We start from the raw sequence: 24,578 nt of genomic DNA, 5'->3' as shown, positions 1-24,578 counted from the left end.
AGGAAAGTGAGAAGGCGGGGCCGTGTCTGCTGTGTTTTGCTGGGAGCTCAGAGGTAACTGCCCATCAAACTGCAATGCTCCCCTGCAATTGAAACCAGATGTCAGAGACTTCAAAGGGAAGGAGGCTGGGCGGAGGGTAAGAAGCCCCAACTCTGATGTTCCAAGGAATGGCCAGGCAGGACTTTGAAATGAGAAACCTGTTGCTGACCATCACCAGGGTAATTTGGGCCAGGTTGGGGTAGGGGGGCAATAAGAGGAAAAGGACATTAGCAACTGTCCTGCCAGTCATAAAGCGGGGCCAGCCTGGGAGAGGCAGGGCACAGAAGGCCAGAGCATAGGAGGGAAGCAGGAGTCAGCCTCCAGCTACCTAAGCCACCTCTGGCAAGTAGCTTCCTTTCTCTGGGACTCAGTTTCCCCATCTGTGAGAGAGAGGTTGGCCTAGATCTGTGATTTTTGTTTTTTGACTTAAAGTGTGTGCCACACTCATTAGCAGGTTGTGGAATCAATGTGTCGGGTCACGACCAGCAGTTTTTGAACGTGACCTGTAATATTTCAGAGTACGCTCACATGGGGAAAATGAGCACTGATCTGGGAACCTCTCGTTCCATTGTATTTACTCATTCTAACAGGTTTGTTAGGTGCCAGGCAGCAGTCTAAGCAGCTTACACCCATTATTTTACTGAATCCTCATTACAACCCTGGAGGGGAGATATACTCTCATCATCCCCGTTTTTCAGCTGAGAAAACCAAGATGCTGAGAGGCTAAGTAACTCGTCTGAGGTCCTGCAGCCAGCGATCGGCAGAGACCAGGGTTTGTACTTGGCAATCTGTGCTCAGGGCCCAGGCACTTAACAATACGCTATAGCCCACATGCACACACCATGTGAGTGTGTGCCTGCAAGTGGATTGTGATACAAATTTTCAACCGTCGATCATGGTCGAAAATGTATAAAAGCCCCTGGCCTACAAGCTCCTGGCTCCCCTGCAGCTCTAACCGTTTGATTTCGAAAAGGCCGTAAATGAAGCCAGCTTGTACCCCTGTTGGACGGCAGTTTTCAGCACCTGCAAGCAGACAGCTGACGTGCAGGCTGCAGCGAATTGGCCTTTTCCCTACGTGACGGGGAATAAAGTGTCTTCCCACTACAATGTGTTCACTGGGGCTGCCTTCAATCCAAAGGTGAGAGAGGCTAATTTGGGCCTGATTTCCAGCCTGCGTGCCTCAATGGGGCTCCTCCTCTGTGCCATCGTGGCCAGCACACGGGCAGCACTTTGCTCCCTGGGAGCCAGAAGCACTTCTCCGACATGCCCTTATTAATCCTTCCCGCTACCCTGCTGGGTGAGCTGGCGACAGGTACGGCACAGACAGGAAAATGGAGATACCTGGGGCTCTGGTGGAGAGAGGGAGGGTGGCTCGGCCTGTGTGCTGCTCCTGCTGGCACTGGGTTCATGTGGCCCCCCTGAGCTCCTTCTGGAGGGCAGTGAGCCAGCTCCGGGTGAGATCTGCTGCCAACTTTGCTACAGGAGGTGCCCGGAGGGAAGGTGGGGCCTGACCCAGAAGAAAGGGGTGCTTTCCAGAAACAAGAAGCGTGGGCATGCTCGGTGGGCCTTATCCACATTAAGGAGAATTAGAGGACCCCCCTGCCCCCGCCACCACCAGCCTGGGCCACTGAGGAGGGGGCGGGCGGGAATGAACAAGACTCCTGCTCCACACCGGGAAGAAGTCCTATTCCCGTCAGCTTCCCTGCAACAGGGTCCCTTCTGAGCAAATAAATGCCTTTTACAGATGTGGCTTCAAAATGAAAATGAAGTCTCTTAGCCACTGACATCTGGAGGCCAGATTCAGACATAAACCGATTACTTTATTATCATGAGGGGGTTTTTTTCTTCCCTAAATCAACAGCCACAGCCTTCTGGCCTGAAGAGTCAGGGTCTAATTGAATTTGGGTGGGTCGTGTGTGGTTACGATTTGTTTTTGAGAGACTTGGGCTGGAGAGCTGAAACGATCCTTCAAAAAAGACAAAGCACATCCCTTGAGAAACTGTCCCGAGCCCAGAGGCTGCGGTGCCCGTGGTTTGAGGCAGGGGAACACAGCAGGGCCTGGGGTGGGTCGGGCTCCGAGCTGACAGAGCTTCAGCAGGGAAGGCTGCCCCCTCTGCCCATCCGTGTCACGGTCTGAGCTCCTCCCAGGGCATCCCGGGAAGCCAGGCTCACGAGACCCCGTGGGCGAGAGCCCTGGAGTGGAAGGCGGGCCTTACCTGTCCAGTCGCAGCCCAGCACTTCCAGCCGCATCCCAATCCCTGCTGGAGACCACCGCTCGGGGTACACCCGCACGTACTGTGCAGGAACAGGGTCGAATCTTCGGATGTCCGGGGTGTCGTAGTGCATGTTCCCTTCAAACAGCTGCAGGGGAGACAGGCCACTCAGCCCTTCTTCTGTGGGACGCCCTCCCCTCTCCCCCTCTTCTTCCTTCTCCCCTTCCTGCCCTTCTCCTCCATCCAGAAGGCAGCCTCATAGTTATCTCACTGGACATGACAACCCACAGGAGCTCCATTCTCAGACCGAGGTTTTGATTCAGTTGGAAGATGGCTAGGGTCCCAGAAGCATGGAAAAGAGGGAGCAAACGCAAGTGGCAGTTGCCAGCTTTTGTCTTCTATCCTGGGACGGGAGACTGAGGACTCGGGAGGGAATTAGGCTCCGAATAAGCCTTAAGTTGGACTTGGCTGGAGGGTGGAGAAGTGAGTTTGAGGCTGCTTTGCCCGTTGTCTTAGAAGTTCTTGTTGCGATGCTACAAAGTCTAGATGTGGGACCCAGCTCACTGACAGCTCCCAGGTCACTGAGGTCGCTGAAGGTAAAGCCATCCTCTTCAATAGGCTAATGACAACATCGTCTCATCACACATTTGATAGTCTGAGACTATGTTCCTTACTTTTGTTCAGCAGAGCCAATTCTCTCACAGCAAAGCTCACCTGAAGCCCAGGTACCTGAACTGAGGACAGTATGGCTACCCCGGTCAAAGGACGGTGGGGGACCCAAACGAGAGCACACGTAGAAGCCACCGATTTAGGGTGATGCCAGTGTGGAGACGTGCTAGGGCTGTGGCACCTAGGGACGCTGCAGGGCTGCCTCACTTGCAGGATGCCCACAATTCCAAAAGGGGGCACTGTCATGGGGAGGGCCAGGCCCTGACCCTGGCTAAGATCATCTCCTTTCCCAGGCTCCTACAATGGTCCAGAAGAGTCAGGGTCAGCTCTCCCCGGGAAAACCCATGATCCAACTTCTGCTCTGCCGACTACAGGTTCTAGCTACCAACTCCTGAGCCTTTCCAGGCTTCCAAATTGTGAGCTGGGTGTTTACATCAGCGCGGCAAAGCCTCCAAACCAGCCCGTGCCTCTGCATTAGGAATGGAAACTTTTGCTGAGCAAAGGCGGCCAAATGGAGACACGTAATTCCCCCTTCCTTGGTAGGGGTCTGCTCTTCTGAGGAAAACGAGGGTAACTTGGCAGTTAGGATCAGAACGCCTGACTACCCCCAAGATTGACCCGGAGAAGGACAAAGGCACGATGTCTTTTCCCCTTGCTGGGGCTCCTCCATACCCCGTGTTGAGGGCTGACCCTCCTTCCCTGATGGTGGGAGGGGCAGGCTGCGTTGGCCTGGGTGAGTTTCTCCCGCCTCTCCCCAGCCTCAGTGTGAGAGGTGGGAAGATCGAAGCAGAGTCAGGACTGGGAAAATACAAACGAGTGCAGTGACATTCAAAAAAAAAAAACCAACAACAAAACAGTTGTTTTTGGAAGTAATCCCCTCGTTTCTACAGTTTAGCCTCCAAAAACTACATCCCGTTTGGACGTCTGGCCAATTCCAAGGAAAGTTCATCTTTCTGTAAAGGGTATCACACTTTACAGAAAGGCAGTGCTGAGTGGTGGGTAGGTGTCTGGGCTCTGGAGTCAGGCTGTGTCCGAACCGTGGCTCTCCACAGGTATACACGGTGACCCCAGGTATGACATCAAGCCTCAGCTTTGTCATCTCTAACACGGGAGCGGCAAAACAATCTCCCCCTCTAGAGATGTTGTAAGGATTAAACATGGCATTTAGCACAGTGAGTGGCACAGAGTAATGTATAAGTTAATGGTTGTTTTGTTAGAACACAGGGGTTTGGTGAACACTATCTAGTTGGGCAGTCAGCACCTCCAAACTGAACTTCTCTGTCTGGGGTAACGTTAGGGAATCTTCCAGAAACGACCTACCTTCGGCTGCTGGGTCCTGGGGTCCTGGATGTGTTCCCAGTCTCTGCCGTTTAGGCTGTAGGAGACTTTGAACTTGCGCACAAACGCCCTGGCTTCCACGGCAGTGATGCTGTCTCCTCCACGAGCCCCCTGGATGATGATGCCCTTCACCGTCTTGGGCACTCCCAGGTCCACCTGCAGCCACTCCTCGCCCGGCTGGGCCTGAGGGACCCGGGGGAACCAACCCGAGCGGCTGCTGACGAGGCGGGCGGCGCTGGGGCTCCAGAGGTACTCGCGGGTGGAGGAGGCTGAGATCTGAGAATCAGGGATGAGGCCCGAGAGCATCCCCAGCATGTTGGAGCAGGGGGCATCTGTGGAGGGGAGGAACGTAACAGCTCGTGGCTGGCACCCTGCTTAACGGGTACCACCTCCCGTTAATAGGGAGCTACAAAAGAACCCGACTATCAAACGCTGTCGGCCAGCACCGATTTCTTTGCGTTTCAAGCACGGTGGTTAAGAGCCCAGACTGGCAACCAGACTGCCTGGGCCCACGTTCGTTTTGTCACTTGATAGCGGTTTGACCTTGGGCAAATGATTGAACTGCTCTGTGCCTCAGTTTATCTAGGTCTAAAGGAGGGCTGGTGGCAGAACTTACCTCTCGGGGGTTGTAAGGATTCCATAAGTTACTACATGAACGCTCATGGCACAGGGCCTGGCACATCTCAGCGCTCACACTGTTAGCCAAGGGCTCTCGAATCCTCGCCAGTGACACCAGTCCCCACTGAGCCTCCCAGGGCAGTGAGCGCCAGGGGAGTTCAGCCGAACCCGGAACTGCTTCCCAGGTGACTGCTTTCCCAACTGGATGGACACGTACCTGGGGTCAGGTCTTTGCTTCCACTTGTTATCACCGCTCATTACTACCTTGCATCCTTTGCACGTGCTGTTCCTCCCACTCCAAATGCTGTTCCCCTCAGTCGTCATCAGGCTAACCTTTACTCACCCCCAAGCTTAAGTGTCGCGTCCTCAGAAAGGCCATCCCCAAATTTCTAATCACAACAGTCAGGTCCCCTCGGCCACTGTTTCTCGGAGCACCCTGTTCTTTTCCTTCCTACACGCATCCTAGTTTATAACTATCCAGTGCTTGACGACGATATTATCTATGTTGCCCACCAGCCTGAAAAAGCGTCATGATGTTAGAGACCCCATCTGCTTGTTCACTTTTCCTGTCCACTTTCACTCCCAGTGTGGGGCCTGGGGCACAGCAGACCTTCAAAACACACTCGTGCCGCCAATGACCGAGTGGCTAAGACACAGATAAATGGCGTGCGGCAAGGCGGGGTCTGCAGTCCGGGTGCATTAGATGCTCATAAACTGAGTTCCAGGTGAAAGTGGACCTTTGGGAAAGGTCACGTGGTGCAACCACGCTATGGGCAGAGGGCTGGAAGGGGGAGCAGAGCCCAGGGCACCATCAGCTCCCCAGCCTTACTGGGGCGCCCCCTCACCTGTGACCCGGCAGCCGAAGAGCTCCAGCCGCAGGGCAATGCCGGAGTGCCAGGTCTGGGGCCGGACCCTGACGAACCTGGTCAGGAGCGGCGTGTGCAGCTTGTTCAGAACCACCTCCGTGGCATCGTTGTTGGCTTGGAATACCTGCAGCGGAAGACGGGAAACCGCCGTTGAAGTCCCAGTTTGTAGGCTGGCCACTCAACGCAGTCCTTGAAGGCAGTGCAAAAGTTCTGTTGAACCTTAGTTCCCTCCGGTTTAAAAAGAATCAGTGTGTTTGTTGTTTGGGGCTTTGTTAGAAGCCCCATGAAAAAGAAATCTAATGGCTCACACTGCTCTCACGTGAAAACAATAAATGGTCTTCACAAAAACTTTTAAAGGAAAGGAAAACTTTGCCTCTGGCCGAGAGCAAGCAGAGGGAAACACGTTTGCCTTGAAAAGGAAAACGCTTTCAGGAGCGGAGAGAGGGAGAGGCACAAAAAGTGGAATATTCTTTAAAAATGGAGCCGAAAGGTCATCTTTTAGGGCTGGCAGACCCCACCCACTAGCTTGAACTTGATGCTCCCCCTCCGTCATGGTGCAGGCATATAGGAATATTCACAGGGTATTTTTATAAAGTGCTTCAACAGTTGTCTTGTTAGTTACTTTGAGGCCTCGCTGCTCCACGAGCGGGTGAGAGCGTGGGGCCACCCACCATCTACCCCTAATGGCCCTGTGTCAGTCAACACTTTTTTGGTTCTCTCTGGTCTTTGTTGTAGGGTCAGGGTTGCAGACAGTCCCTCAGAGTCCTGCTCTGGCTTCCTCTCACTGTAATCCCCGCCCTGTAATGAAATCCATCCCTGTCCCCATCTGACCAATGCATCTCTTAGGGGAGGAAAGGCTTTTGGGAGTAGCTTCTAAGCCAACATGGTAGGAGTAAGTCCTAGTTTACCAGATGGCCCAAATCAATAACTGCCATATGGACCTTATGCTTTTCTGTGCTCTCCATTAAAAAAAAAAAAAAAAAAAAAGTAGCTGGTGCAAGTATATATGAGTTTCTCTTGGTTTCTCTGGCTAAGGGTGGAGGGAGAGACCAACCAACCGTCACTTCTAAATCATACCTGTCATAGCTCTAACAATCAGGAGACTTTGCAAATCTACTCACGGCCAACTCTGCAACACCTAGCAATTTCTTCTGGGTCGACGGACTAAATACTTCAGCTCATGATACCTATAGCATGCCAGGTATTTGGGCATGACAGGGCTGGGACAAGACGATGGGGAAACTGGGATGTTTGAATACCCCTGAGCCAGACACTGTGTAAACACAATTACCTCTATAATGCCCCAGAAGGTAAGTATTATTATTTCTGCTTTATTGACGAGAAAATGGAGGCTCAGAGATGTCTGTCTGGATCCAAAGCCCCTGCCATGTTTTTAGGCTGTAGGCTTGTGGGTTCCTACGTTGACTGTCATCTCTTTTAATAAATTTCCAGCGTTTATGTTGGTTGGTGGCTAGGAGTCTTGGAGCCCTTAAGGTCTCCAAGCATGGGCTGAATGGAGGTGGAGTTGCTGTTCAGGGATGTGTGTTTATAATCCTGACATAGAAAGCTCTAGGTCACAGGAGTGGGCTGCACGGCAGCTTAGAGCTAATTAACAACGTGGTTCTTTCTTTCCCATGAACTGTAACTAGGAACTCTGCCATTGGGCAACCTTGAACCCTTCATATTTCCCACTTGCTGAGGTCAAAAGTTACAGCCATTTAATAGCACAGCACTGATGGCGGGGGGGGGGGGGGCGGGGGGAGGAAGGGTAAGAGACGCTACACCTTTTGCGACCAGATGAGGGGAGGTGGCTCATTTAAGACAGATGGAAGAAAGGCGAGGAGGAAACAGGTTTTCACTGGCCTACCATATTCAGTTTAAACCTCTTGTTCCTGGTGCTAAGCCCACCGACCCAGGGGAGCTCCCCCCGACAGCCTGCCCAGCTTGCTGCTTCCCTTTCCTTGCTGGGGAGCCTCCTGCCCAGCCCTGAGGCCAAGTTCCTTCCTTTGCTGCCTTGCTAACCGCAGGGAGTAAGAGGCAGAACTGCTTGACCACCGGTCTCTCTCACAGGTTTGATTTGGCTGCTTCCTTTACAGTGATGGGGGACAAAGAGGGGCGAGAAAACAAAACAAGGGAAGAATGGCCAGGAAAACAGGAGAAAAGAGGCTTAAGGTCAGACACCTGGGGAAAGGCCGATGGGGAGAAGGGGAGAGAGGTACCCAAGCCTCTGTGATCTTAATCTTGGAGAAGGATGACCGGAGGAGGAGGGGACAGGGTGCAGGACGGCTCTGGCCTGGCCATGCCCACTCCATGGCTTCTCGGGTGCTTCTAAAGGACTCTGCAGCTCTGAGAAAGGAATGGAGGAACTGAATCCAAGAGAATGAGATGACTCAGTCCTCCTTGAATTCAGCATGAGGCAGAAGCTCTTGTTTGTTTGTTTGTTTTTGTTCTTTTGGCAGGGCAGAAGCAAATGCAGCACTTTGCTTATTTGGGGAGGGTGCTGGGAGCAGTGGGGGGCCACCACCAGCCTGCTCCCTGAGGACGGTGACGGTGACTGTGTGTGGCCTCCATCCGGAGATGCTGAGGAGTTCATGGGGGGGGGGGGGAGCTTGATTTGTCATGTGGATATACAGAACTGGAGCGCTGAGTGGATTTGAACTTTAACACAGCTGCTAATCCACAACATATACACCACGCTGGTACCGTTTAGAAACACAGCACGTCTTATGTGTTTTTAATATCCAATTTTATCTTATCTGACCCCTTCATTTTTCAGCCTTGGCAGACAACAGTGCGAAACCTTTCCTTCCTCCCGCTCAGTAAGGAAATGACTGTGTCTTTGGACTGCCTTTGGGCGGCTGGCATGCGCGTGAGTGTGGCTGCACGTGGGCGTGGCCACGCGCACACACGAGTGACCCAGTCTCGCGAGGGGGTTGGTCTTCCCCCAGAGGCACGAGGTCCCGGACTTTGGGTGAGCCCCCTGGATCTCCGCCTACGGTGGCCCCAGTCGGAGAGGGGACGGGCACGCGGTTTCTCTGCTGAGGCCACCTAGCTGACCGCTCCAACTCCGCGTCATTCTAATTCCGTTTTGCTCACTCTGCTCCTGCCCCTGCCTGGAACCACATGAAGCCTCATTCAGTGTGGCCTCAAATTATCCTTCTTGGTTTCCTGTTTGCCCTTGACTTTGTGCTCAGATCTGCCCCTGCTCTCTGGACCCTTTGCTGAAGGAATCCCACCTTGTTTGATTAAACCTGTGATACACCTTTCACGCTGAGTGTGGTGGAGTGGGGAAAAAAAAAATCCTCAGACATCACTGAGGCAGGAGCCAGGACAGACACTGCGCTGCCGGTTAACTCGGAAGTGTGGGCAAATATCTCCACCTCCCCCAGGCCTCAACTTCCTCCTCTATTAAATGAGTTGATTTGTAAGGTCTTTGCTGGCCCCCAGATTCTAAGGCTTTCTGCATAAGAGTGTCCAACTAGAACTGCCCCAGCAATGTAACAGGGCATTTTAGTTGTCCATTGTCCCTTAGAGCCTGAGTGCTTTTGTAGACGCGTGCTGTGGGTTTTAATACGCTTCAAATAGTGCCCAAAACACATGGTGAGTGCCCCACTCAGAGGGAGAGTATACCTTGTTGATGTTTTCGCTCAATAACGGTTCAAATTATGAATAATGAAAAGTAATGAATAACAACACCTTAGTCCTTACATATTGTCTTGCACCCAAAGATATCAAAGTGCAATTTATGAAAATCCATTTTTAATGAAATATTAAGCAGTTTCTATTTCTCCTGACCCAATGGATTTACAAGGTCTCTATTTTTCTCCCTGCATCTTCCTATTTATAGCTGGTAAATGCTATCATATATTATACATCTTTATGACTTTCTCAATGCTTCTGTGGTTTCAGAATCACCCTTCATATGTTTTCTGATCAAATTCTCTGAGATGGATTCTTGGCATCTAGTCTAGGTGCTGCAAGGTAAGGGGTTGTGTGCATGGGAAATGATGCCAGGAAATTGGTTTTATTCCCTCCTCCCTGCCGACTCACTGAATCACTATAGGCAAATCAATAATCCTTAGATACCTTGGTTTCTCCTTCAGGAAGATAAACTCAATAACAGGCTTGCAGGTGAACGCTAAAGTCTACCAGCCCTCCCTGCTGGCTCCAATGCCTGCACAACACCCAGGACAGATGTTACAGTGAAAGCTACATCACAAGTGACAAATAGGGCTCTGTTCAAAGGGGAGGGTTCAAGTTCTAACAGCCATTGACTCTCACGTCCCACTTCGAGGTCGTAGCTTGACAGTAAGGTGTCCATAATGCTGAGAGGAATCAGTGGATCGTCAGTATATGGTACACGCCCAGATAAGCATAAGACACCCAGATCATCAAACTGTGATAACATGATAACATCTGTTTTAAAAGCTGGATGTCGCAGATGGTATACGTTTTTGTTAATTTTAAAAGAAAAACTGGGGCACCTGGGTGGCTCAGTCGGTTGAGTGCCCGACTTCAGCTCCGGTCATGATCTCACGGTTGGTGAGTTCGAGCCCCGCCTCGGGCTCTGTGCTGACAGATCACAGCCCGGAGCCTGCTTCTAATTCTGTGTCTCCCCCTCATGCTCTGTCTCTTTCTCTCAAAAATAAATAAACGTTAAAAAAAAATTCAAGAAAAATAAAAGAAAAATGCTAATATGGTTGCTTTACCACCCCAAAAGAAAACCAGAAGTGTATTCAAGTAGGGATGCACAACTAGTGTATCCCTAGTTTTTTTAAGAGGTAAGGATAGCATTGATTGATGTAATTATTAAAGTGTGTGTGTGTGTGTGTGTGTGTGTGTTGAACACATAGATTTCTTCAAGTGGATCCCTGTAAACCAAGTTTAAAAAGGAATTCAGGGCACAAAGTGGTTTGGATAATCCATTTGGTGCCTTGCTGAATTCTGAACATAATCCAACACTTTCCAATTGATTCTTGAGACCTTTGGTTTACTTGCAGTAAGACAGAATCTGAGACCAGCAGCACTGCAAAGATTTTCTGATTTGCGCCTCTGGGGGGAGGGGGCACCTGCCAATTAACTTGGCTGCCACCCAACATCCCAGCGTGGTTACTTTCTATACCCCACCCAGGAAAAGAAAACCAACATGTTTTGACCATGTCTACGAGCTCCTAAGGCGTGGACTATACCAGCACGTGAAATGAAAGAAAATAATATATGTGATCTAATAGGAAACATCTAGCCGGAAGGCATCCCTGATGGTTTTGAGGTCATCTCTTCTCTGTTTTTCATCCCCTTTCTTGTTACAGCCACCGTTCCCCGCTGACCTGTCCTTAAGTCTTCTTTTAAGAGTATGCGGTGACTCTAGCAAGCTGAGAACAGGTGAAGTGCTGGCCAGGTGGAGGCCTCTCTGGGCAGGGGTGTTTCCTGCCAGGCCCACATCCCTCGCCGTCGCCCCCCTCATCTCTGCCATCAGCACTCAGGTGCCCGGGACGGCGTGGATGCTTCACGTCCATCGCAGGCTTAGAGCTTCTTGGCAGAGAGATAAGGTGCAGGCTCGCGGTGTGAGCCGGCTGCTTAACCTTCCTCAAGCAGGCAGGCCCTGGAGTTGACACATGCGGGCTCTCGTCATGTGCACCGTCTCCCATCCGAGTAGGGCTTTGGTATTCAGTCTGCACACGCCTGTCTCTTCATTACCTATGGCATGACCTACAGTTTATTCCGATTTTGCTGTAAGTATCTGAACGTGGCCAGCTCCAGGGACTGCAAAGAAAGCAGGCAATTTTTCAAAGGCAATACAGTGCTGGAGCCCTGAGGTAGAAATTGTGCAGGAGACGTTCTTCTTCTTCCCCTTTTTTTTTTAAATAAATATTTCTCTCCGCTAATAAATGTTTCATTGCATCCAAAGTTCTCTTTTTCAATCTACTTGGCACGGACACTCAAGGAGGAGGAGAACAAAGCAGGCAGAAGGGAGAGGTGGCAGGAACGGAGGGCAGAAACTGGGGAAACCAGTGGCAGATTTTAAAAATTTCTCTCTGAGGGGCACCTGGGTGGCTCAGTCAGTTGAGCGTGCGACTTCGGCTCGGGTCATGATCTCACAGTCTGTGAGTTCGAGCCCTGCGTCGGGCTCTGAGCTGACAGCTCAGAGCCTGGAGCCTGGAACCTGTTTCGGATTCTGTGTCTTCCCCTCTCTCTGCCCCTCCCCCACTCATGCCCTGTCTCTCTCTCTCTGTCAAAAATAAACATTAAAAAAAAACTTCTCTCTGAAACAACTGAATGGACTCATCCTTACTGCAGAACCAAAGGCCTGTCTGCTCTCTCCCACCCTCTTCCCTGGCATCTTCTCTAAAACCAGCCACCGGGCCTACACATAAAAATAAATTGTTAATCAATGAACACCATCCTGTTTAATTAATTTGTTGCACCAAACAGGCAAGGGGTGGGGGGCAGGGTAGGGGGGCTGTTGCACTCGGGGACAACGATGTTAAGGTAATGGATGCTTTTTTTTTCCTTTTTGTAAATCATGGCCCTGACAATTCTCTTAAAACTCCTCCTTAAAGACTATAAAAAAATTTTTTTAAAGCTGCTTTCATTCTAGTGGATGTGGGAACTTAGCCAGACACAGAGTCAGAAGGGATGTGTCTCATATAGATGTGTATACATATACAGATATGAGAGAGAAGTGGGGGAGACTTTAAGGGAGGGGAAGAAGGGGGGCAGGGCAGAGAAAATTCCTTAACCACCAAATGCTCATTTATGACCATGATGCCCTCCTGTCTCCTGCTCCTTTACTTAGGGCTGTTTTTGTCATCAAGCAGCTCTGCTGATGCAAAGGAGAAGACAGAGGAGCAGGGACATGTCATGGGGTGGAGGGCGGGGGAGGCCGGTTTCTTCCTGAGGGTGAGGGTGGAGGTGGGTGGGACGTGTGCATCCCATCTGTGTGTGCCTTGTGGGTCCCCGTTAGATTTACTGCAGGATTATGTTACCCCCATCGAGACGCCGAGCCCTGGAACACAGCATACTAACAGGATTAGGGTTTTGGGACTGGAGACAGGAAAGCACCAAGGAGAAGAGGAGGGGAGGGCAGCTCAGGGATTTGGGGCTAGAGGAGAGATGGTGTGGGGGAGAGTATAGCATCAGAGCAATGAAAGGGAGTGGCCAATGTCCTCCCGGGAAGGTCGGGAGAGAAACACAGGCATTCTCACATTGTCACATTTTTTGAGAAGGTGCCTTTAACTTGCAGGTGGGCAGAAAAGAGCGTGAAAGGGTATGGGAGTCAGGCTCCAGAGACTCTCTGCCAACCGCATTCCTCTTCCAGCGGAATCTCAGTAAATCTCAGAGCAGGGAAATGGTGATGGCAAAGAACCCGACAACCTACCAGATGAGGTGTTCACTCCAATGTTCATCTAGAGATGCTGGAGTTAGGGCAAAGAGAGTTTTTCCAGCCCCAGCAGAATCACTACACCCTTTTATAAGCCCTGCTCACTCGCTCTGTCCCACTGGCCTCAGTGTACAGCAGTGAGATGGAAGGCATAGGGAATTTGGCAGGGAGCATCGTAAGCGCCAGGGAGGCTGGCCTCAGCTCCCAAAGACAATTCAGCACCCATGGGAGTTGGGTGAAGCCGGCCACAGGAGCCTGATAGAAAAAAGGTTCCAAGCTTATGTGTAATGACATTTTCCCTTGGGCTTCCTAAGTGGAGAGGCTAAGGGTCTGAGCTCATCCCATGGCAAATGGATAAGGGACAAACTTAATTACGTAGGGCCCTGGATTCTTCTCAGTTATAACTAAGGGGGCAGAGAAACCGGGGGACATGAATTTCGAAAGGGCATCGGCTCTCTTCGGAATATACGCAACCCTGGTTCGACGAGGCAACCATACGCATGGCTTCTGAAGTCTGAGGCTATTTCCCAGCTGACAGCTTGTGTCATTGTCGTCGTCTCATACACAATAAACAAAAACTACAATGAAAAGGATAAGGGGAATGCAGTCATCCGCCAGGAGGTAAAAAAAAAAAAAAAAAAAAAAGGTATTTTTTGAAAACTGTGAGTTGTTAATTAGGGGAACGACTGCATCCGTCACAGAAGACTGGAGCCGAGGAGGGCAACGTTTGTCTCAGGCAGCTCCAGCACAGGGCCCATCGGATGCAGGGAAAGGTCTGGGTGACTCATCAGGTCCCTTCCAGACCTCCGATCTTAAAGGAGGCAGATAGATATCCCATGGGGCCTTGTTACTTTTTAAACTGATACCTTGCTTCTGCTCAAGAAGAGCTTTGTGGGTCTAATACATTAATTCCACCTGCAGACAGCCTTCCATCTACAGATCCCAAGGTGCTCTGCCAAGAGCCGCCGCAGCACCATTCCATTTGGGCAGGCGGAAACACTGAGGCACGGAGCCATGAAGAGAAATTTCCAAGGTCACACAGTGCATCATCTTAAGGGGATCTGAAAATAGATGCCGCGTGGTTCCGTCCGCCGACTGATTTGGGGGGTTTGGTTTCAGGACACCACTCTCTCTCCTCCTAAGTCTCTGATAATTTCAGACGGTTTTAAATTCTCAAGTGGCTTTCGAAGTCATTTGTTTTAATCCAGAAAATAAACATAGGGCAGAGAATTTTCGAAGTGAGGTGTTTAAGTGTCTTGAAGGGATATGGCCGAATCAAACGCAAAGCAACTCCATCTTCAAGATTCTAGGATGCAGCCCATTCTGTGATGTAACTCCAAGAACCTGCCGTGCTGAGTCACACTGTCTGAGCCCAACTTCAGATCTCAAAACCAATGGAGGCTCTCCAGGAATATGCACACCTCTAGACCCTTAGACTGAACATCTAGGAAGCTGATTTCCCTCTGGATCCAAGACGACGGCCAGGCCTAGATCAGATTGCTGGGAACACCCTCCTAGAGATCAAAGCCCCATGACCAGGTGCCTTTCACGGGGACTCCATGGTTCCCCACGTCCTGGGGCAAATTACTTTAAGAGCTGCGATTCCAGTCTTTGAAACAGTGCCACATTCTGAAGCGAATGAGGTGGTACTTGAAGGCTCTCTGATCCCGTTGGCGGCCACGATTGCATTAGTATGACGAGCTTCGTGCGTTTCCGCCACTCATTACAGGGTAATTCTGAAAATGCTTGGACCTCATCCCTGTCCTCCCCCTCCCATCCTCAGTCTGGCCATCAGGATATGTTTAGCACCCCCACAGACTCTCTCTTTGAGCCCAGATTTCTTCCAAGTACATCAGAACAGCCAGCAGCATTGTGACTAAGAGCAAGGTAACCGGGGCTATGTCAACAAGGAGACGCCCACGCTTACCAAATAGGGGAGGAAGGAAGGCAAGGGCTTTTGCTTAGACATATAAGGGCACTGGCCTCTGTCCCTCTGTCCTGACACTAGAAGTCTCGGTCTCATTCCCTCCAGTGCACACTCCCAGAATCAGCAAGTCAGAGGTAAGTGGGGTCCTGGCCAAGGCCTCATGCCCCCAGCTACTCCCATCTCTCTCTATGCCCCTCTCTTGGTTTGTGTGCACATGACTGTGCCTATAATTATAGGCACGTACACGAACCTTCTAATACCGTATTTACAACACTATGTCAATGTTTGGGGTGTTATTAATATAGCTGGCGAAACCAAAAGCAGTCGTTTTCTACTTGTGGTTTCTGAAGAAATAGATCTGAAGCAATTTGTATAATCTAAGGGAGCACATGGGCTGGATATGGGCTCCATCAGGCGGACAAGCTCTCTGCCTTGTGGTTACGCCATAAATATGCATGAGGAGGGCCCACCCTATAGGAAAATCATAGGTTCCATATATTTATGGCATGTGTAATTGGATAAGGATTTGGGGATGTGCTGTACATGTGGCCTGCGTAAGTCGGCTGTGTTTTGCCAGGAGGATGCTCGCAATACCCCCCACGATAGCGGAATGCCTCCCCCATAGGCAACCTCGTCACGACCTACTGGGTGGGAAGAGACAAAGAGGAGGCTGCTCGGAGGCCGAGGGAGGCTGGAAAGAGCTCCCTGGTCCCCACTTCCTGGACAAGAGTCGTTTAGCCGTAGGCCCAGGCCCTGCCTCAGCCCGGTCTGGGTCCAAACTGTAAACGGTGTGTAGCAAGGAGATAGCATAGCCATCCCCCACCACCGCCAGCACTCCTTCATCTTGTTTTTCTCCGATTTCCCCGATTCCCTGGTCTTTGGCACACCGTGTTGGTGCTGCCAGGGACCCAGGAATGGAAATCAAGTTCCTACATCTCTGCCCCCAACAGCACCATCCCTTCCTCACACCCCGCGCGCGGGCTTGCGTCTGCAAACCCTCCCTCTGCACCGTGGAGCAGAACAGCCTCCGCCTTCCCCTCTGCTATGCTTCGCTCACAGGTCCTGAATCGTGCTTTCAAGCCCACCACCCGGTACTGGCCGGCCTGGCGTGGCGCCCACCATCCATCCAGCGGCTGCAAAGAGGAACCCAGTGGTAGCGACCGACCCAGACGAAGCCTCTCCCCCTCTTGCCCCCGACGCCCCTCCTCACCCCCCTCCCCTTCATGGCATCAAATCAAACTGCAGCAGACTTGACAAATCTATTTGGCACGGTTCACTCAACTATTTCAACCCGAACAGCCCAGAGAGCCGCGCCGACGCCCCACGAACGGTGCGGAATCTGCACGTTAAATACAGACATCTGGGAGACGGATCTGCTAATGGGGGAGCAGCAGAGATCACCCCTGGAGGGGAGGACGGGCAGGTCTCCCTCGTCACCCACCACACCCGCGGTGGGGCAAGGGAGTGTGGGGAGGGGGTGACGCCTTATTGGCAGGCTTTCCGTTCTCCAGCCTCCTTCTAGGTTAGCCAGAGAATGAATTATCTAATGGGGAAGGGAAGGGGCTTTTCCTCTGCCCCAGCACTTTTTATGTGGGCAGGACGGATTCACTAAAAAACCAAACAACAACAACAAAACGAAAATGAAATTACCCCTTGGCTCCTGGGCAAAGAAATTTAGCCAAGGGTGAGAAGAGAAAGTGAGAGAGAGAGAAAGAATAATGCATCCAATATGAAAAAGTTGAGACTGATTCCAAAGGAGCCCAGAAAGCTAAATTCAATTCTCAGGAATAGCTTCCCTGCAGAATGAATACCAGGGATAAAGCCAGGGAGGACAGCATTCTGTCAAAATGTGCAGTGCTAAGGTATTTCCGAAAGCAGATTTCCTACAAATAGTGTTTTAAATAGCATCCCAGTCCATCTGCGTGCTTTTAAAATCAGCTTATGCTACAGTATCCCTCTGGCCAGCGCTGCTTAGTCATTGCGCCTGGACAGGGAGGCTGTCAGGTGAAACTCCTCCTTCTCCCTCAGGACCCACTCCGACTCAGCGCTGGCCCTCGCCTGCCTGGCTCAGCTTCTAGGTTCCACCAGTTTCTTATTGAGCAGGGTGGGTGGGGAGAGAAGGCATGAAAAAGAGTAGGTTGGGGAGAGGACTCAGCCCATGCACCTAGCATCCAGTGCCAGCTCTGGCTTGCCATTTCCAAGCGATATTTGCAACTGAAATAAACAAAGTCAGCGAGAAACCAGACCTGGTTGAACATGTTAAGGTGAGGAGGTCTTTCAATTAACTACCTCACTTTCCCTATTCGTGAAATGAGGAAAGTGTGTGTGTGTGTGTGTGTGTGTGTGTGTGTGTGTGTGTGACACCTGGTACTATCTAGAAGCCGTGATTTTCAGATGAATGGTGCCATGTTACTATGGCAATTTTAATAATAAAAAAAAAATCCACTGCCTTAAAAACTCACATTTCCAGAGCGAATCCGTGCCGACATTACACTGGAGCATTTTCTCGGTTCAAGGTTTCCAGTCTCCCCAGCGAGGGCAAGCAGCCTTGGGGCAGTGGTAGGAGACAAGGAGGCTGTGTTTGCAAACCATCTTTGGCCTCTCTAGGTGTGGTGCCATGTGTCCCATTTTGATCATTCACAGCGTGACAGACAGGGGAACCGTAGCGCGAAAGAGGAGGGTCTCTTTGCCTGTCCCCACTTCCATTCAGGGAAGGATAGGCACTCTCCTCCTAGAGCTGGGAGCCAGCGCATGACCGTGTTCTCCCCCCGCCCAGGTGAGACCACCAGCCACTTCCAATAAGCCCCCTATACGCTGCGGGCACCTTAGGAGCAGTGTATTGCCAGTGCCGGCCCGGGCCCGCTCACCGGCAGAACGCCACGTGTCTAAGTAAGCCGAGCGCCAGCATTCATCCTTGTGCGCAACAAAAACCCCACGTCACCCACACGGCCACACCTCTGGGGGCCACAGACACTGAAGACACCAGCTGCGAGAATTCAATGCCTTGCCGCCGAGCGTGATTGCCAGTTCAGATCCCATCCCTGACAAACTGAATTTCTCCTCATTATTTATTGTCCTCTTTCTTCTTCGGGACATTGTGAGTCCCTCTCAGGATTTGTGCCCTTTCATTTCCAGACCTCGGTAACTCCTGAACTACAGTTTCATGTGGCTTTGTGATTGTTAACCCAGCATGTGGAAGGGACTCAGGCCATAAATGCTCAATGAAGCCTGTGTAGGGAGGCGCGGACTGGGAACGCATTTTCTCCTTCATTTGCAGTCAGAGAGCACTCGGCAAGCTTGCTCACTCTCTCTCTGCTGTGCGACATGCAACAGCAGCCCGGCTGTCGGAGAAACTGCGTTTTCCAATCGCTTTCGCATAAGAAAGGATATTTTCAGGGCCACCGCCTCCCACGCCTCCATCAATTATTTGAACCTCACGGAACAAGGCCTCCTCCCCTCTGTGGGGTAAGCTGGAAGCTCCTCTTGTCCCAAGCCTCCTGCACCACCCCAGCGTGCCTTTGAGGCGGGGATATGGGTTTTACCTTGTGGTTTTTGCCATGCCGGTACACCATCCAGTCTTCACCGTTCGTGCTGACTTCCAGCTTGTACGATTTGACGTAGTAGCCATTCTGGGTTTCCCTGGAAATCGCTCCTTGCGTGGCAATGGCTGTCAGCATGGTTAGAAAGTGCAAATCCACCTGAGGGAGAGCAGAGGAGGAGTGAGGGGGCCGCAGCTCCTGACGGGAGGGCAGCATCTTGCTTTTGCTTCAAAGGACACGAATGGAATACCCGGCTTACAAGTCGTGTCTGTGATTCCCTCAGAATCAGCGCGATCAGTTATCAGTTTGCAATTCCAAGCTGGACGGTTAATCTCGACTTATTGGACACTGGATTGGACACCTTTGAAACTGTAACTTGATTATTTTTCTGCTTTTCTCTTCTGTGCAAATCTGAATGGACGGTAGTCAGTTTATCTTAAAGGAATCCTTGAACATCTAGAACTGTGACCCCTTCTTACCGGACTACAGCCCGCCTTAAGTAGTAAAAGCAGATGCTATTCTAAAGGAACAATGGCTAAATCCACGCCGCTCCGCCCCCTCCACCCCAGTCCAGTCCAGTCCAATTCACTTATGACACCCTTGTTGCAGCGTCTCCGCTCAGGGCTGCTTTGCCCTCTGTGCCCTCAGTCCCTCAATCCATTGTGTATTTAGTCACTCAGGTCACTAAGGGGTCAAAGGGCATGCAGAGTCTGCCCAAGCAATTAGGCTTATGCACCAAGTCCTGACCTTTTGCTTGATGAGGAAGATGGCCAACATTTGGAGGCACCTTTCTCCCCACAACGCCAAACCCACTTGGAAATTGCTTTGGAAAAAACCCAAAGGAATGCCATTCCTTTGCTGGCCACGGTGTTTCTTAATGGCAACCTCTGTGTGATCAAAATTTAGCCAGCACTCGCTGGTAAAATTTGAGTCAGGAAGCATTTATTGGCTACTTACTATGTGCTCAGCATAGCAAGCAATTCAAAAGAAGTATGCGGGGCTGCATATGTGTATGACAGACAGCTGGATAGCAATAAGAGAAAGTTTACGATTGAGGCCCCAAAATAAGGAGTGAAATCAATGGGACATTGATTATAAAGGAGAGCGTTCTGGAAGCTTTGCAGGATCAGAAGGGTTTTTGGAGAGGCAGAGGAGACACAGTTACAAAATGGCTGGAGGACCGTGCTGTTCGAACCTCTGTGGACTCCCTGGAAGTTTCTAAGTAGCCCTTCTCCCTTTCCTGCTGCCTGCTCCACAACATCCTTCTCAGAGCGGAGGTCACTGTGTCACATCAGAACTAGGACAGGATTGTCAATGGGTCACAAGGCCGTCTGCTGTGTGTGTCATAAAAGCAGTCATTGCTCTAGCATGGACCCAGAAGCTGCTCTTCCCTGGGGGATGGGAGCTGGACCAGTCTGTAGTTTCAGGGTGATTATTCAACACAAACTGCAAGTCTTATTCAGAAGGAAGGCAAACAATAGTCTGAAAAGATGCCGCAGAGCATCTGGGCAACTAGAGTTTCATTCCCGGTAGTGACATTTTCCCATGTGTTCTATCTTCTCTGATAGCTATGTGCAAAACCTTCCTGGCAGGGCTCCCTCCAAGTAGCAAAGATCATGAGAGGCTGCCATGCTCAGCTAGCGACTCAAGTCTGCCCTTAGGAAGACGCCCTCCCCCTACCAAGTCTCTGATGCCTCCCTCTGCCAAGAATGAGGAAGATCTGGAACTGTTTATAGAATGTTCCATGGATATCTCTACCGAGAGGCAAACAGCACCCAGGCCAAACAACTTCTCCGAGGTCTGGTAAGTGTCACAAGGGCAGTGGCAGTGTCCATCTTACTTGTCATTTTATCCCAGTAGTTAGCACAACACCTGGCTAAGTCTATTCGTGCCTGGCACCTGTGTTTTTGGACGGATGGATGAACGGGGTTCTCGAGTAGGCTGTGTTTATTTTCTTTGTGTCCTCTGTCCGCTCCAGGCGAGGAGCCACCTCCCTTGTCCACCAACACACGTGCCCTCTGCACACCCTCTAGTACATCTGAGTGAGTACCTGGAGATATTCCTTGCTGGAATCCAAGTTGGGTGTCCAGCCATTGTCGTCACCATGGAGGCGGCTTTGCTGGGGTGTCCACCTTCCATCAGAGTAGGTAGATGAGGCACTGATCTGCTCATTGGCAATCCGGCCGGATTCCATTCCCAGAGGGACATTGCACTGGAAGTCTGGGGAGTGGAGATGGTCAAAGGCAGAGTTATGTCTCTCAACCTCGAACCCCTGGGACTCTCAAAATGTTGCTCCCTCTTAGGGGCAAGTCCTTGCAGGAACTCGCTCGTCTTAAAGACCTCATTATACGCTCGCATTTTAAAAAACAACCCTGCCAAGTCACAGACTTTGACAACCCCTCTGGGTCTGAAAGAAACTAAATTGGACCTAAAAGAAGTCAGGCTGTGGGTAAATAAGAATCATCATACAAATTAAAAATACAATCTAAAGCACACGAACTGTTGGTGCCGCAGGCTACGGATGCTCACAGACACCAGATGCACCGATATTGAAATACAGGTAAACGTGTGATAGACCCGTGGCAATCTGGGTGGGCTGATACATCGTGGGAAGCTTGCTTTATTAATAAACACCCAGGAGGCACTTTCGCTTCTTTCTTTCACTCAACTGTCTCGAGTTCTGGCACAGAAGACAGACATCACAAAGCAGTAAATGCCTGTCTTTGGGACACCTCTCCACGAGCACAGGCGTGTCGCTCCATTCCCCTGAGCCACTTGCTTGGGCAAATGGACCCAGAAGTCACTGAGTCTGGCCATGCACCATTAGCTCAATTGCTGTCCTTCCCACGGATACCACAGGCACTGGTCAATATTTGTGTGTGCACATGTCTGATAAAGACCAGCAATTTTTTCAGCTATCAAATCCACTCTCTAGCTCTGTGACTGAACTGGCCCATTGCAGACCCTGGTGCAATTTGCAATACTGTTTTCCTGCCACTCAGTCTTCATGGGCTTTTGGAAGAAGCGCAAAAGCAAAACCCAGAACAAAACTCGTCACCTTTCCAGCAGGCCAGGCTGCCATGTGCGTGGGTAGGCACGCAATCAGCTGTCTACAACCGTGGCACGATTTCCCCAGCTCCAAGCGGCCCTCAAGTACGTCTTTAGTACTTAAAGTTATCCTTTGGGTTTCTCAGTGGAAATGGCAGCACATGTGGGGCACACATCCTAGAGGAGCTGATGATGTGAAGATTCAGGAGGTGGGAGTAAACGTTGATGGAGGCCAGAGACTCACGGCCTGGATGGGAAGTTCCAGGGCAGCTGGAGCCAGAGCTATACTTTATGCTTTGCACGGCACCTGGCACATAGCAGAAGCTTGGGAACTGTGTATACTGGAAGCGTGCAGTGAAAGTGCAAGCATGTACCAGTCTAGTGAGAGAAGATCTACCCAGGGCCAGAGATATATATATATATATATACACACACACACATACATATATATATATATTATATATATACATATATATATACATATATACATATATATATACATATATATATATATTATATATATACATATATATATATATATTATTTATATGAGAGAGGTGTAAAAATTACTCAGTTTTCTGACAATGGCCACTGAGGCTTAGAGAGGGAGAAAAATAGCCTCAGACTCAAAAAATGTTAGCACAGGGTAGGGGACTCTATAGAGACGTCCTCACTAACCTCCCTTCCGTTCACAGATGGGAAAACTGAGGCTTGCGATGGTTCTGAGACTTACTCTGGGAATAACTAATTCTTGGTACACATACGTACTTTCTAAAGAAAGGAGTACCCAGTCGACATCTGTTCTATTTTCATTAATCTCTGCCTAGCAAGAAGATATAGCCCCCATTCCCTGAACTCAGATGCTACTATAAATTCTGGAGAACTGCCCTCTCCTCTGCCAGAGGCCAGTCTGTCTTCGTTACACGTCCTCACAGCCCTGATGGAAGGACAGGACAGAGGTTCCCAACTGCCCAACTCACTGTCTGGTGGCTCTTGATGGACCAGGTAGTAGCGTGCAGAGAAGCCATCCTTGGCCACCGCCATGTCTGTGTGAAAGGTCAGAGAGAGGATCCCGGTCGACGAACGGAGTTCAGAGGGTGTTTTGGTGCCACAGTACTTGCCAATCAGGGGGCCGACTGGACATGCAAGACAAAGACAAGTCAGTAGACATGGCAAGGTCAAACTCCATTTTCGATACATTTGCACTTGCCACAATCACCAGTCACTCCATGGAGCATCCTTTGGGTATGCCTTGGCATAAAAGAACGACCAAAAATAGGTCTTAAGAACAATGCATAGTATTTTTCCTGGACATTAAAAAGTACAGTTCACCCTTGAACATGGGTTTAAAGTGTGTGGATCCACTTACACGTGGATTTTTTTTTTGGAGAAATACAGTACATTCCTGTAAATGTATTTTCTTTTCCTTATGATTTTCTTAATGACATTTTCTTTTTCTCTAGTTTCCTTTATTGTAAGAAGACTGGATACGCTACACATAATATATAAAATATGTATTAATTGACTGTTTATGTTATTGGTAAGGCTTCCGGTCAACAGTAGGCTATTAGCAGTTAAGTTTTTGGGGACTCAGAGTACTGTGTGGATTTTTCAACTGCACAGGCAGTCCAAGGATTGTTCAAAGGTCAACCATACTTTCCCTGACCTGGCTTCATTCTGTTCTCTCCCTCTGTTCAGGGATGGGCCAGAAAGCTGTCATTATAATGCCTGTTCTACAGAAGAATAAATTGAGGTTCAGAGAGGTCACATGACTTTTCCATGTTCATATGGCTAGGAAATAACAGAGCTGTGACTCAAACCTGAGTTTTCTGACTAAGTCGTAGGCTTTTCTCAGGAAATGAAACTGCTTAGCCATCAAGTCTCCCTTATAGTGCAAAACACTACTACTGACTACAAAAAGGAATAATTGGTTTCTTCACCAATACAGATTCTGCTCAAGACCTATGTTGGTCTCCCCCTGAGAAGCACCAGTTCCTCTGGGCCTTGGGTGATGCACCTTTTTGATATTTGTGATTGTATTAATAATAGTAAAATCATAGTAATAATAATGGTGATGAAAACAGTTTATTTATACACATAAGACACAGAGTTTAAGTGACCTACCCAGGGTTGCAGAACTGCTCAGAGCAGAACCAGGATTCAAACCTAGTCAGTCTGGCTCTGGCATCCCACTGGGGCATAGTGGTCACTGAGTCGCTTTCTCTGGAAATCCTGACAACTTGGGGCAGAAAAGAACACTACCGATAGGTCTTCTCATCCTCATCCGAGTATCTACTCACTCTCCTCCTCTCCTTCTCCAGAAAAATACCTCCAAGAAAGGAAACTGCCTTCCTGCAATTTCTCTGAAATCATCCTTGGTGAAGAATACGAAGAGAAAGTCATCAGGGGTCATACACAAACCCTAAGGAGCTTTGAAGTCTTTGTTCTCTCTCTCTCTCTCTTTTATCGTTACTAAAGCAATTCACAGGCAAAGGCGAAGCTCCTGAGAAGGGTCTCGTGACAGCGACATCACTTACCATGAGGAATGCCGTCCCAGATGTCCAGCCAATCGTATTTGCAGTCTCCTTCGCCCACCTGCAAAGGGTCATGCTCCAGGTCAAAGGTCAGAAACTGCAGGATGATCTCCATCTTGGGTTTGGCCAGGATGGTAAAGGTACAGTCCAAGTTGTGTGGGTACTTCTCGGGAAATCCAGGGGATTCAATGGTCCCGTTGGGGCTTGTGAAGTTTTTTGAACAGTCTTCGGAGCCTGTATGTAAAAGAGAACTGTAGCATTAAGAAAGGAGAAGAACATGCCTTTCTCTCCTGCCTCTGTCACATGGGTTATTTACATGTTGGAGCCCCAATCCCCCTACTCGTGACGTTTTTGTTTTCACTGGAGTGGCCCTTGAAGCAACATACTCTTCACAGCCACGTCTCAA

At 50.1% G+C, this 24,578-nt stretch overlaps 1 protein-coding gene across 8 annotated transcripts in view; it reads right to left on the bottom strand.

Annotated features, from left to right (window-relative positions):
• Positions 1-24,578, bottom strand: part of NRP2 (neuropilin 2) — a 117,073-nt gene that overhangs the window by 51,245 nt on the left and 41,250 nt on the right. For all 8 annotated transcript variants that reach the window (XM_045480910.1, XM_045480907.1, XM_045480906.1 and 5 more), the window contains exons 4-10: positions 24,176-24,406; positions 22,619-22,774; positions 20,641-20,810; positions 18,594-18,749; positions 5,723-5,867; positions 4,242-4,591; positions 2,256-2,400 (exon numbers count right to left, since the gene is read on the bottom strand). In XM_045480910.1, the coding sequence (XP_045336866.1) occupies positions 2,256-2,400; positions 4,242-4,591; positions 5,723-5,867; positions 18,594-18,749; positions 20,641-20,810; positions 22,619-22,774; positions 24,176-24,406 (1,353 nt within the window). The remainder of the gene's footprint in view (positions 1-2,255; positions 2,401-4,241; positions 4,592-5,722; positions 5,868-18,593; positions 18,750-20,640; positions 20,811-22,618; positions 22,775-24,175; positions 24,407-24,578) is intronic.

The sequence above is a fragment of the Leopardus geoffroyi genome, chromosome C1 (genome assembly GCF_018350155.1).
Source record: "Leopardus geoffroyi isolate Oge1 chromosome C1, O.geoffroyi_Oge1_pat1.0, whole genome shotgun sequence".
NCBI classification, from domain to species: Eukaryota; Metazoa; Chordata; class Mammalia; order Carnivora; family Felidae; genus Leopardus; species Leopardus geoffroyi.
Note: the sequence above shows the minus strand (reverse complement) of the source record. Positions and strands in the feature narration are given on the sequence as shown.